The 13881-nt window shown below is 34.5% G+C and overlaps 1 protein-coding gene across 7 annotated transcripts in view; it reads left to right on the top strand.

Annotated features, from left to right (window-relative positions):
• CCSER1 (coiled-coil serine rich protein 1) overlaps positions 1-13881 on the top strand; it is a 1329329-nt gene that overhangs the window by 599608 nt on the left and 715840 nt on the right. For all 7 annotated transcript variants that reach the window (XR_015250351.1, XM_086704581.1, XM_086704578.1 and 4 more), the window contains one exon: positions 3207-3290. Coding sequence is in view for 6 of the 7 variants with exons in the window: in XM_086704581.1 (XP_086560707.1) it covers positions 3207-3290 (84 nt within the window). In the remaining variant the exon portion in view is untranslated. The remainder of the gene's footprint in view (positions 1-3206; positions 3291-13881) is intronic.

The following is a 13881-nucleotide window of genomic DNA, read 5'->3' as shown; positions in this document are numbered from 1 at the left end:
CAAAGTGGCTGTACCAGTTTGCATTCTCATCAAGAGTGTAAGAGAGCTCCCCTTTATCCACATCCTCGCCAGCATTTTTTGTTTCTTGTGTTGTTACTTTTAACAATTCTGATAGGTATGAGGTGGTATCTCATCATGGTTTTGATTTGTATCTCCCTGATGATGAGTGATGTGGAGCATCTTTTCATGTGTCTGTTAGCCATCTGGATGTCTTCTTTGGACAAATGTCTATTCATGTCTTCTGCCCATTTCTTCACTGGATTATTTGTTTTATGGATGTTGAGTTTGGTAGGTTCTTTATAGATTTTGGATACTAACCCTTTGTCAGATATGTTGTTTGCAGATATCTTCTCCTGTTCCATAGGCTGCCTTTTAGTTTCATTGATTGTTTCCTTTGCTGTGCAGAAGGTTTTATCTTGATGACGTTCCAGTAGTTCACTTTTGCTTGTTTCCCTTGCCTTTGGCAACATGTCTAGTAAGAAGTTGCTGTGACTGAGGCCAAAGAGGCTGCTGCCTGTATTGTCCTCTAGGATTTTGATGGCTTCCTATCTCGCATTTAGGTCTTTCATCCATTTTGAATTTACTTTTGTGTATGGTGTAAGAAATTGGTCCAGTTTCATTCTTCTGCAAGTTGCTGTCCAGTTTTCCCAACACCATTTGTTGAAGAGACTTTTTCCATTAGATACACTTTCCTGCTTTGTTGAAGATTAGTTGACCATATAGTTGTGGGGACATTTAGTTCTCCTTCATGAGCCCCCAGTGATTGAACAGGGAGTGGTACAAGAGCCTGCCTACATTCTCTCAACACAGGATTCCTCTAACAGGTACCCTTGGCTCTGGACCTCTTCATTTAGATGGCAGAGGTTTGTCAGGTATGGGTCTTGGTCCAACTTCCTCCCTAGCCAAGTCTGATTCTTCTTTTCTTTTTATGTGGGTTTACTCTCTAATGGACCTTTTATTATAAATAAACCTTAACCACACCTCTGTATTTGTCTCCTGGAGAATTCACCTGTGACAACATTTTATTTTATGTTAAGAGTTCTTTTTCTTAAGTGAGATCTTATGCAAGACTTTAGGAACATAAGTACTAATACAATGCAGTTTTTGCCATCAGGTAGTTTATCATCTGATGTTATCTTCAACCTCCACAGAAAAGTTACTAGCACAGTCACAGGACTACTTAGTTGAAGTACCACGAATTTGATTCTACATCTCTGATTCTAAGAAGCTTGATTATTCTCTTACCTTCCTCTTAAGTTTGCTGTTTTTACCTTTGTGCTGTGAGGCAAGCTAAGCCATCTTTTTGTTAATATTTAAAATCTGTTAAAATATGTATTAAAAACAATGTGTGTAAACTCTATCCATGAAAACCTGTGATTTAGGGAAGAAATAGGCATAGTGCAAAAGGAAAGGTACAGAGGTAATGAGCATCTCCCAGGCAAGCTGGTTGCAAGCAGATGAAAGGAGATATTAGTCAATTCAAATCAGACATTTGTTATTACTTAGTTTAGAGGAAGTACAAATTATTAACATCATGAAAACCAGAATGAACAAGTACTATTTTTTCTAAGCCATTAGCTGTTTTCCTCCTTGTCAGTTCAGATAAGGTTAACGGATTCAGAAGAAATGGGAATTCCCCTAATGTAAACATTTCTTATTTGGTAATTTTATGGAAAGGAAATGTGTATTTGAGTAATTGCACATCAGTTCCAGTGTTTGGTGCTAATGAAATAGCCTATCTGCTGAAGTGGAGGAGGCAAAAAACACAATGAGGCTGGGGAACAAGCAAACAACGCTGGAAGTATTAATATTGCATGAAATGACATATGTTTTAGATGCTATGGAACATGCCCTTACTCTCAAGGGGTGTCTTAGCCAACAAGGGGAAGCTTTCTAGTGGAATAAGGAGCAATGTTTGAAATGTCTCTAAAAGCACAAGAAATTGTGGGGAATAGAGAGGTGCCATGTGTAGAAGACTTTATAGTCCAGACCTGTGTATGGGTAAATCAGGATACATAAAACATTTTGTATTTCAGTTCTGTAGGAATGATCAATGGTTCTAAGAAAGTTGGAAATGAAAAACTTTGAAGCTCCAGAAATAAGCAAGTAGCAGATAATGAAAGGCACTATATACTATGCTAAAGAGTGTTTGACTTCTTTATTTTCCTGAAAGAGGTGATTAGCTATTAAATAAGAAGGGATGTAATTTATTGCCATTTAGGAAAATATCTCTAGCAGATAGGAAAGGTGATAGAAAAATCAGTTCAGAAATTCACTGCATTAAGCCAGAAAGAAACAATGGACACCTTGAGTAAGTCAATGAAGATAGAGAAGAGTGCATCTAAGAAATATCAAGGAAATAGAGATTAAAGACTTTGGTATCAGATTTGGACAGAGTGAGTAAAAACTAAGAGTATAGGATGGCTTCCTACTTATTTTAGGAAATAGAAACATGTGAGAAGTAAGTAGAAGTCAGGTTTCCAGGTAGAGGAAAATGATGAGACGAATGCTGCCCTGGAATGTCTATGGGACAATGCTGAGTATATGCTCAGTAAGTAGTTTTATTTATGAGTTGAGGCTTGGAAGGTACATGTGTCTAGATTAAGTGTTTGTATTTGAGAGTTAGAAGTAATATAGGCATAGAGTAATATAGGCCACGGATGTGTATGTATTGTGTACATAGAGGCTGTGGCTGAGCATACACACACAGTGAGAAGAAAATGCCCAAAGATAGTGCTCTAGTGAAAGGGACAAGTATTATAGAGACACCATCAAAGATAAAGACCATAACTTGGTAACTGGTTTGGGAATTAATATTTAATTATAGCAGGGGAACAAATTGTAGGTAAAAGTATCTCTTTTAGAGGATAGCCATTTTTCTACTCATTATGTATGCACAAGAATGGGAGGAAAGACTTTAGGATGACTCACTGGTTTGTCTTAGGCAACAAAATGGACAAATGGATATTAAAGAAAAAGACTGATTAAAAAAACATACCTGTGTATATTATATAGAATAATATCTTCAGATGCATTAGCTTGTTTATCTTGCAACTTAGAATATATTATGAAAAATACCAGACTGTAGAAAATTTGAGTTTCATTAGTCATATGCAATTATCTCCCACTGTGTGAAGCTGACTTTCCTATCAAGAGCAAAGTGAAATGGCTAAGCCTATTATGCTGTCTCTTTGATGTTTTTATAGGATATAATGAAAGATGAATGCTCAGTGCTGAAGCTGCAGCTGAAAGAGCGGGATGAACTCATTTGCCAACTTCAGGAAGAGCTGGTAAGTGATAAAAATATTGGCCCACAAACATACTTTCCTTGCAAGGTTATTTGCTATAAACCCTCCAACAACTTTTTTGTTAACAATAATATTATGTATAAACTGTTAATGCTTCAATCGGATTAATTATCAATTTTATAGTCTTACAGATGTGAGGATTTGAAAATCTGAAAAATAGAATGGTCTCTAATCTATACTGAACATTGTATAATTCCAGAAACAGATCACTAAACCAAGATTAGATATTTTAGTTTTATCTATCAAAAATTGTAAAGACTAAGGTCATATTTTATTTTGTAAAGTGTGTGATTTAACTTCATACTGCTCTACCTAGAGATATGATCATGTAATATGAAGCAAAGTACTCAAAAATCTTAAACAGGGGCGCCTGGGTGGCGCAGTCGGTTAAGCGTCCGACTTCAGCCAGGTCACGATCTCGCGGTCCGTGAGTTCGAGCCCCGCGTCAGGCTCTGGGCTGATGGCTCAGAGCCTGGAGCCTGTTTCCGATTCTGTGTCTCCCTCTCTCTCTGCCCCTCCCCCGTTCATGCTCTGTCTCTCTCTGTCCCAAAAATAAATAAAAAAAACGTGGAAGAAAAAAAAAAAAATTAAAAAAAAAAAAATCTTAAACAAAAATAGATTGTACTTTTTATTTTCATAAAGCTGCCAAAAATGTATTAACCTAATTTTTGTTAATGTGATATCTATATTATATAAAATTACACAAAATATTAAATGTTTATTGATATTTTCAGGGGTTTTTAAAATGCAACATTATACAAAATTTATTAAGTTAAACTTCATAACCTGAAAATATATTTGGTAGGTAACAAGAACAGCAGTGTGCATTACTTAAGTATGTGTTTTCAACTTATATATGTACATTAACAATAGTTTGCAATAAAATTTACTCTGAATTTAATAAAAAATGATCTGTAAAATAAGAATGAAAAAGAGAGGAATGAGAAAGGAATTTTAATTCATCAAAAGTTCTTAATAATACCAGTAAAATGAAGAAGTATTAAACAATAAAAGAGCCTGACTCGTTATCAGATGAAAAAACAAATCCTAGCCAATTATATTCTTTAGGATGATGTCAGAGTTGACTACATTAACAATGATATATTACCTAATTATTTGATACAATTAAATGACAAAACAGATTTTATAGACCATCAAGCTTCTGAGAATTCTCAACATATTAGTGAAATAGGGGACAGATTTAGAGCATTTTATTGGTTCTTGACAACAGATAATGTTTTAACTGAAACCTGACCTTTATTGGGACTGTGTTATGATTGACTTGATGCTGGTTATTGGCCTCATGAGCTTATTATTGTTGCTTTAGAAAACCTATAAACCAGTATTTAAAATAGTAATAGTACTACAGACAAAAGGAACATGTCTTATGTTACTTGGAATTACCTTTTCTAAATAAGTAATAGATTTACTGTAAATTTATTTTATTACATTAGGAAAACATTTCTGTAGTTAACATAACTCCAGAGGTACATGTTATGTGACCAAGCTTTGTTTATGTGGTAGACAAAAAAATATTTAAGTTGAATGAAAATCATGTAGATATTAATGGATGCAAATAATCATCAGTTTTAACACAACAGAAAATCTATTCCCTTTGTCAGAATGCTTATTCTTGGTGGATTAACTCAGAAAGAAGTATTCATTTTTTCCCCTTAACATTAGACAAGACATCAGACCTTCATTTGTTGAGTGGAATGAGAAAGAAAATGATTACTCCTAAAGCTAATATTACATCATTATACTTAAAGTAATGTAATGCCCCTGCATCCGAGAAAGAAAGTCTTCTGTTGGCTGATTTAGTAAAATGACTTGCAAGAGTTTTTTTTGTTTGTTTGTTTTTGTTCCATTTTTATGCTGTGTAGTTTGCATAACCATCTTGGATATTTAAATAAGAAAATGTTAACTTCTGAAAACAAAGTTTGTTTTATTAAAGAGGACTATAGCCGAAGAGGAAAGTGTGTAAGTGATTTAAGGACTTAAAGAAGGAGAGATGTTGCTGAAAAGAAAAGGGCATCATCAAAACTGGATTTGGAGCATAGAGGAAGGGTATAACCACATAAAAGCTATACAACCCACTTGGATGCATTAAAAATGAAGTCCTAGCACACTTGTGATCCTGATAACAAATAACTTGTGACATTTTGACAAGGTGGACATTAAATTTTACTTTTATACTTTACCTACCTACCTTTAAGAATTTGAAAACATTTCGGAGGAGTGCCTGGGTGGCTCAGTTGGTTGAGCTTTTGACTCTTGATTACGGCTCTGGTCATGATCCCAAGGTCCTGGGATCAAGCCCTACTTCAGGATTCTGCACTGAGTGTGGAGCCTACTTGGGAGCCTGCTGTCTCTCTCTTGCTCCCTCTGGCCCTCTCCCTGCTCCCATGAGCTCTCTCTCTCTCAAAAAGATTTTTTTTAACTTTTTAAAAAAATTTATTTACTTATTTTGAGGGAGCGAGAGAGAGAGAGCAGAGGAAGGGCAGACGGAGAGGGAGAGAGAGAAAGCATTGCAAAATGTCTTCTGGGGGCAAAATTTCCCGAATTGAGAACCATTGCTTCAGGGTTATTATAATCCCCAATAAAATTGTTTGTTATAGGTTTAATGTCTATCTGTTGATACCCAGTTTGAATGAAGAAAAAAAAGTTCGGTAGAATGGATGGGCTTCTCCTTTGACCATTACATAAATAGTCCTTTGCATTGCATTTTAGGCTGCTAGAGCTGCTGTACAAAACGCCATAGACTGGATGGTTTAAAAAATTTATTTTCTCATAGTCCTGGAGGCTAGAAGTCCAAGATCAAGGTGCTAACATGGTTGGGTTCTGGTGACAGCTCTCTTCCTGGCTGCAAATGGCTACTCTGTGCTCACATGGCCTTTGCTAAGTGCATGTGCATGGAGAGGACAAGAAGGAGAGTTCTAACTTTTTTCTTACATGGGCACGAACCCATCATGAGAGCTACATATACCCTCATGACCTCATTGAAACTGAAGCATCTCCCAAGACCCCCATTTCCAAATACCATCACACTGGGATTAGGGTTTTAATACACAAATTTGGAAGGGACACAATTTAGTTCATAGCACAAAATGTTAATGTTTATGGTTATATTTCATAGTTATATATTTTTTTCAGGCACTAAATACACATTTTAAATAGCATTTTTACTCTGTGATTTCAGAATTATGTTGGTTTAACTTCACTTTTTTTTCTGGGTTAGTAGATTTTGCAAAGCATAAATATGCTAAGAAAACTAATAATTCTGATTTTAGATTATATATTGATTTTGGGGCAAATTATCCACATTATTAACTGCATTTCTAATAAGAATGTATTTTGTAATCATACTCTGAATTTATTCCTTCCTGTTTATCTTTAAGAAGAAGAAAAACAAAAATAAGAGGTTTGTACTTTTGGGAACAATTTCAAGATGTCTTAAATTATTATCCCTGAAATTTGTAGCATCACTCACCTTGGTGAGACTTCTTGTTTTTTTTTTCAATAGCTAATTATTTGCATGTATTGTAGGATGTACAAGAGAATATTAAATATCAGAATACCAGAGTGTCCTGTGGTTGTAGAAGTGTTAGGGCAACTAATGGAGAAGACAAACTCTTTGGGCAGGAATTTTTGTTATGGGTAATCAGGAAACAATTGGTTCATACACTTACTTCTTTTTTTTTTTTTTTTTTATTAAATTTTTTTTTTCAACGTTTATTTATTTATTTGGGACAGAGAGAGACAGAGCATGAACGGGGGAGGGGCAGAGAGAGAGGGAGACACAGAATCGGAAACAGGCTCCAGGCTCTGAGCCATCAGCCCAGAGCCCGACGCGGGGCTCGAACTCCCGGACCGCGAGATCGTGACCTGGCTGAAGTCGGACGCTTAACCGACTGCGCCACCCAGGCGCCCCATACTTCTAAGTGCTTTATAATACAACAAAATCTTCTCTGCATTGCTATGAAGTAATGTGAAGGGTACTGGCTAGCTGTACCTATGTGACATGAGCTATGCAAATAATACCTTTATGTTGTTAATAAATTATCAAAATAGCTTGTATTGATATTATAAAATATTTTCACAAACAAAAATTGGAATTAACCAAACATTTGAAATTCCTTTTTCAAGTTTGAGACTATTCTCCCATCAAATGAAATCTTAATGTTTTTATTTGTTTCCTACCCTGGAAACATACATGTGATGTTTTAGTGATTTCAGTTCTTTTAGTGGTTTTCCTTTGAAACATATTTATTTTAATATTTGTGATTTACATTTGTAAATCCCTAATTATAGTGCATAGTATAAGACTTATTACACATTACTGTTTTCTCAACTTTTTATCTTTCTTTTCTATGGTCTCTGATTCATTTATGGTTTGGTTAGAATCTTTTCCCAGGGTGCCTGGGTGGCTGAGTCGGTTAAGCATCCGACTTCAGTTCAGGTCATGATCTTATGACTCATGAGTTCGAGCCCTGCGTCGGGCTCTGTGCTGACAGCTCAGAGCCTTGAGCCTGCTTGGGATTCTGTGTCTCCCTCTCTTTCTTCTCCTTCTCACTCGTGCTCTGTCTCTGTCTTTCAAAAATAAATAAACGTTAAAAAATTTAAAAAGTTTTCCTGAACGTTTCCTTCAAATGGGGTATTGATGACAGGGTCTCTAATTCTTTGAATATCTATTCACTTGAAAGATGAAAAATAGTGCTAGGGTTGAATTGTGTCCTCCCCAAAGCTAATCAATTAAAACCCTAATCCCCAAGGTGGATTATCCCATCCTAAAGGCACAAATCCCAAAGGGCCCCACCTTTATGACCTAATCTAATCCTAATCACTTCCCCAAATCTCCACCCCAAATACCGTCACATCAAAGGGGTAGGATTTCAACATGAATTTGGGAATACAATCATTTAGTCTGAAAGGGAAGTAAAGGTATCAGAGGTCTTATGGAATTCTACTCTTTCACTACAGCCACTTAATGACATTAGTTATGATGTTACCGGTTTTGCATATCAAAATTCTCTGTAAGATTCTAGTTGACAAAAACTCACATCTGAGAATAAAAATTAAAAACCTGGACAAGATTATTACTAAAGACTCCTAGGAATTACTGGTTCAGAGTAGGAAATAAGATGAAAAACTGTGACATGTACTTCACTGAGAATTATTGTTAATAAGGATATTAATTGAAAGCATGGAAAAGAACAAACTTTCAGAGTCAGAAACAATTGGAAGTCTTTTTTTAAAAATAATTAAATATTTGGATATATATTTAAATATAAATTGTACTTATTGTGTAGAGTATGTTTAACTTTTTCAATATTAGAAATAGAACTCTTGGGGCACCTGGGTGGTTCTCTCGGTTGAGCATCTGACTTCGGCTCAGGTCATGATCTCTCGGTTCGGGAGTTCGAGCCCTGTGTGGGGCTCTGTGCTGACAACTCAGAGCCTGGAGCCTGCTTCAGATTCTGTGTCTGCCTCTCTCTCCACCCCACCCATGCTTGTGCTCTGTCTCTCTGTCTTTCAAAAATGAATAAACATAAAAAAATTTAATAAAAAAAGAAATAGAACTGTTCTACCAGCAAAGATTTAGGGATTTCATGGTATTTAATGCATTGGTATAAGTTAAGGCCAAAGGTCTAAACATATTGGCTAAAAGTAAGAATACCTAATCAGAATCAATATAACAAAAGTTATTTAAAATAAATTATTTTAACTTTAGGTTTAACTTTGACCACTGGTGACATAAAACAGATAAATATTTTTCCCACTTATAAGAAAGTTTGGTTCTTTTTCTCAGCTATTAAGTGAAGGTCACGTTGAAGATTGCAATGTAATTTTATTGCTAGTATAAAACTGAGGGACATTGTAAATATTACCTTCTTGTTCCTAAAATATATCTGAGAGATTTATCATAAACATTGATGGTGAAGTGTAGCCTTGTGTTTTGGGAGGTGGGGGGAGAATGGATACTTTCTTCTAAATGATTATTAATCTTATAAATGGCTTCAGAAACTTTATAAATGGTTTCACAGTATAGGTGAAAAGTTTACCCTATACGATTTCAGAAATTGAAGAAATTGGGTTTGGCATTTATTAATGGATTGATTAAAAATATTTTTAAAGAAGTTGAAGATAACTTAAAAGTAAAAATAACTTTAGTTGGACCTAAGACTCTAAATAGTAAAATTTAATTGCCCTAATTAGGATCAATACACCATGCTATGCATTTCATATTATGTTTTACCAGTAATTTGAATGCCTATTACTTTGTCAATAATGAATTTGCATGGGTAACCACATTAAAAAAGGTGAATTGTCAGTAATTTATGACTCTAAACTTGCATAACGTCTATCATTTTATTCTTTCCTTTAGAAACTTTTGTTCATTTTGCAGCCCATCTGAGTAGAAAGCATCAGATTCTGCTTTTTACGGTATATTTCTTTAAAAGCATATTTCTACTTAAAAGCCGAGTTGCAACAAGTGACCCATAAATAAGACTTCAGCCAGAAAGTTTATGAACTGTCTGAAAATAAGTATGCTATAATACATCCCTCATTAAAACAAAGAAAAGGAAGGCAAAACAGAAATACTTCCAATGGTTGCCTTCATGTTTACCACATACCATTTAGACTTGTCAGAATGTAGTGAGAGCTGTTATTTTAGTCATCACGTGTTTCTAATCTAATGAGTGAGGAGCGGCATTGACTGGGAAGCACTTAAAATAATAATAAAACCGACTAAAAGCATTTTGCATTTACCATAGGCCAACAATTTAAAAAATGTCAGTTCTAAGTCTCCTCCCTGAATGATGTGGGTTTTTGTTTGTTTGTTTGTTTGTTTGTTTGTTTGTTTGTTTTCTTATGGATCTGAATCCTAATTTAGTAACTTCAGGTTAGGTTGTTTACATTTTAATCACACTTTTAAAATTTCCATTAGCACATTATTACTCATCTCTTAATAACATTGTATTTTTAAATGAAGGTTAATTGGGAGAAGTTCCTGTTAAGGAGAACTTTGCACAGAGATTAACAGTTCAGAATCTTTAAACCCAATTTGTGTTTCTAACCCCTGTAGTACTACATATTAAGGTATTCAACAATAAATTCAAAATAAGAAATGAAAGCATAGTTATAAAGATGAAAGAATCTTGAGTTACTTCAGTTCTGTCATTTGATATAACCATTTGTAGTATTTTTAAGATGTAAAGAAATAGAGTTAGAACTACAAGATACATATTTTAGTTCGTACATTAAGTATTTTACTGACTTTTAATAGCTGGTTCTGAATTTATTTTAAATTGTATGTTTCCTTTTTTTTGTGTATGTTTTGTTTTAATGTTTTAAAACTAATGTACTAACCAAAAAAGTTGCATCAGGCATGATTTAATAGTTGCCTAAATTTGGGCACCTGGGCTCAGTTGGTTGAACATCTTAGGTTATGATCTCACAGTTTGCGAACTTGAGCCCCACATGGGGCGCTCTGCTGTCAGTGGAGAGCTGGCTTCAGATCCTCTGTTATCCTCCCTTTCTGTCCCTCCTGCTCTGTGCTCTCTCTCAAAAATAAACCTTAAAAAAAAGTTGCCTAAATTATACCTTTTGCAAAATATTCATAAATCTTAATATTATGTTTATTAAAACATTACTTTATGGCATGATAACATTTACAACGCTTTGTATGACCACCTTTCAACTAGCTGCGTTTCTTTTCTGGCTATCACGAAATCTCATTTTATGTCTTGATTATTTAAAGTAGGATTTTCTTCTAGAAATAGGATTTTTAAAATATCTCTGTTCTAGATATCCAATAAGGTAGGTACATAGCTGAGTTTTGAAAACTTCTTCCTCCTTCAGTGTAAAGACTAAGTTGAAAAACAGATCACATAAGATAAGTATATATATGAATCTGTCTCTCTCTATATATACATACATATATGTGTGTGTGTGTGTGTGTATACACATATATGTTAGTGTGTTATTAAACCTTTTTTTCTCACTGAAAGCAAATATTTAAAATTCTTACTTGAATGTAAGTAAACATATAAACAACCATTTTTCTCCAGTCTCTTAAGAAATCCCATTTGCTTTATTTAAATGTAAACCAAGCTCTCAGCTCATTTGTTAATACTTGAATAGCAAAGTATGGAGCTGCATAAAAGGCACTTGTAGAACTGATGAATTTTGAAAAATTGAAGGCAATTGAAGAACTGAAAGTAAAGCATTATGTATAATCAGGTTACTGTGCATAATAAAGGAGGAGCTAAAAATAAGACTCTAAGAAATACATACGGCTAAATAGCACTTTATCAAGAATCTGAAGAGAATGATTTTGATTTAGTTTAAAACATATTCAGAATTCAAATTGAATAAAATTGTATGTCCTTGAAGCTTTAATAACAGAATAATTCCTACTTGATAAGAGAAACATTCTTTTTTGCATGAAAATCATATCCTGAATTCATCTTAAAAGTAATTCCCCACTTGCTCTACATTCTATTATAACTTAGGGTATTATTTCATACCACTCATTTTAAGATAGAATATTACAGGCCCATGGATGATTTACATAAGAACAGACAGCTGTAAGTACTTTCAAATCCTCTTTCTTTCTCATATTTAGGAAACATTAGGAACAGAAAAGAAATAGATTAGGTATACTTAAACATTATTAAAGTGTCAGGCTACTCCTTTTTTTTCCAGGTGAATTAATTGCATATATTCCAGAAAAGGCTTATCGCAGCAGTAATTACATTCCTCCTCAGGTCTGTGAGACAGTTGTACGGTGTGAATGAGGCAATATCCTGTGATACATAATGGGGATTAGCCTCCAATTCCTGACACACTCTAGTAACCTGATGAAGAGCTGACAAAAAGATACAATCTTTAATATTCTACTGCACTTGCCTTGGCAATAGTACATATTTGTTTAAGTCTTTATCATGAAGTGTTGTCATATTGCAGTATGGCATGGATATAGGGAAATAATTGTGGTATAATTTAAGTGCTAGTATAAAGTTGTTTTACCTTTAAGACATAAATATTTTTTAAAAGCAGCATGAAGCCATACTATGGCCAATTTAGGCATGTGGCAGAAATTAAATTGATATATAAATTTGGATGTTTTGTATATTTTTCACTTATAAGCTATGTTGTCATATAACTTAGTGGCTTTCTCTGTACTCTTTTTTTAAGTTTATTTATTTATTTTGAGAGACAGAAAGTGCAAGTAGGGGAGGGCCAGAGAGAGAGGGGACAGTGACAATCCCAAGCAGGCTTGGCACTGACAGTGCAGAGCCCAATGTGGGACTTGAACCCACTAACTGTGAGATCATGACCTGAGCCAAAGTCAGGCTCAACCGACTGAGCCACCCAGTCTCCTCTGGTTTTCTCTGCATTCTTATTTCTTTTATTATACCAATCAAGATTTCAGTGCATAGAATAACATATGAAATAAAACTATTCAAGTAGTCAACAAGACATAAAGATAGCCAAAGATTTAGAATTGGGGGAGGGGGGCAGAGCTACAAATCATGTTCCCAAATTACTAGGGGGGTTAATATGCAGAAGGAGAAGATATGTGTTGGTATGTATGTGTGCATGTGTTTATGTATATGTGTGTAGATAGGTGCATAAATATAAAGCATTATAGCATAATGTTCTACTTCACAAGATTATCTTTAAGCTTTTGAAAGCCAGGCTAACTTCGGATATCCCAGCAAGGGTTAAGAAGATGGAGCAGAATAGTCTCTCTTAAAGAGCCAACATTCAAATCAGGGAGACAGACATAAACAGTTCATTTTAATAACAGCCATTATTTACTGAGCTCTTACTCCTTGGCAGGTGCTCCAGTGAATGCTTTTGGTTTATTAGTGACTTTACTTTTTATAATAAAATCAAGAAGTATGTATTATTACTTCCAGTTCATCTATAATAAAGCAGATATTCAGAGGGATTAACTGATTTGTTCAAGTCTGCATAGTAAGTGATAGAGTTAGGATTTGCAGCAAAGTCAGCCTGACTCCATGAACATATTTTTCCCTAATACATAAAAATGTATAAATTATAAAGCAGTGAGGCTAGTTCTATGCACTAAGATACCATAATTCTCCTTTGCTACATGTCAATATCATAATAAAACAATAGGTCTTGTTTGTTGATTGATTAGCTGGTAGTACCATTAAAGCTCCGACGGACAGGACAGCAAGTTTTATGATACAAATAGGAAAACATATTAGATCTGTCACTTGCAGCAACTTGTCACAGTCTTAGAGGGGAGTACAGTCGCTTTCCTCAGAAAGAGCTTGGGACATTACAGGCACATTTAATGTTATTTCTTTACCATGTCCTTTTTTATGGACACTCCTTGGGGCTGGGTGAGGACACTATAGAAGCCCATTTTTTAAAAGCACTTGTAAAATCATGACTTAGCATTATCAGAGCAATGAAGAGATTTAGAAAAATCTAAGTATTTTACATAAAAGCTAAGAAAACATATTTTTCACTGATCTTAAATAAATCTCTGTGTGTATATAATGTATCTAAATACAATATATACATATTCACA

The sequence above is a fragment of the Puma concolor genome, chromosome B1, assembly GCF_028749965.1.
Source record: "Puma concolor isolate L17-30 chromosome B1, mPumCon1.1.hap2, whole genome shotgun sequence".
Lineage (NCBI taxonomy): Eukaryota > Metazoa > Chordata > Mammalia > Carnivora > Felidae > Puma > Puma concolor.
The sequence above is the reverse complement of the archived record's forward strand: the minus strand, read 5'-3'. Positions and strand labels throughout refer to the sequence as shown.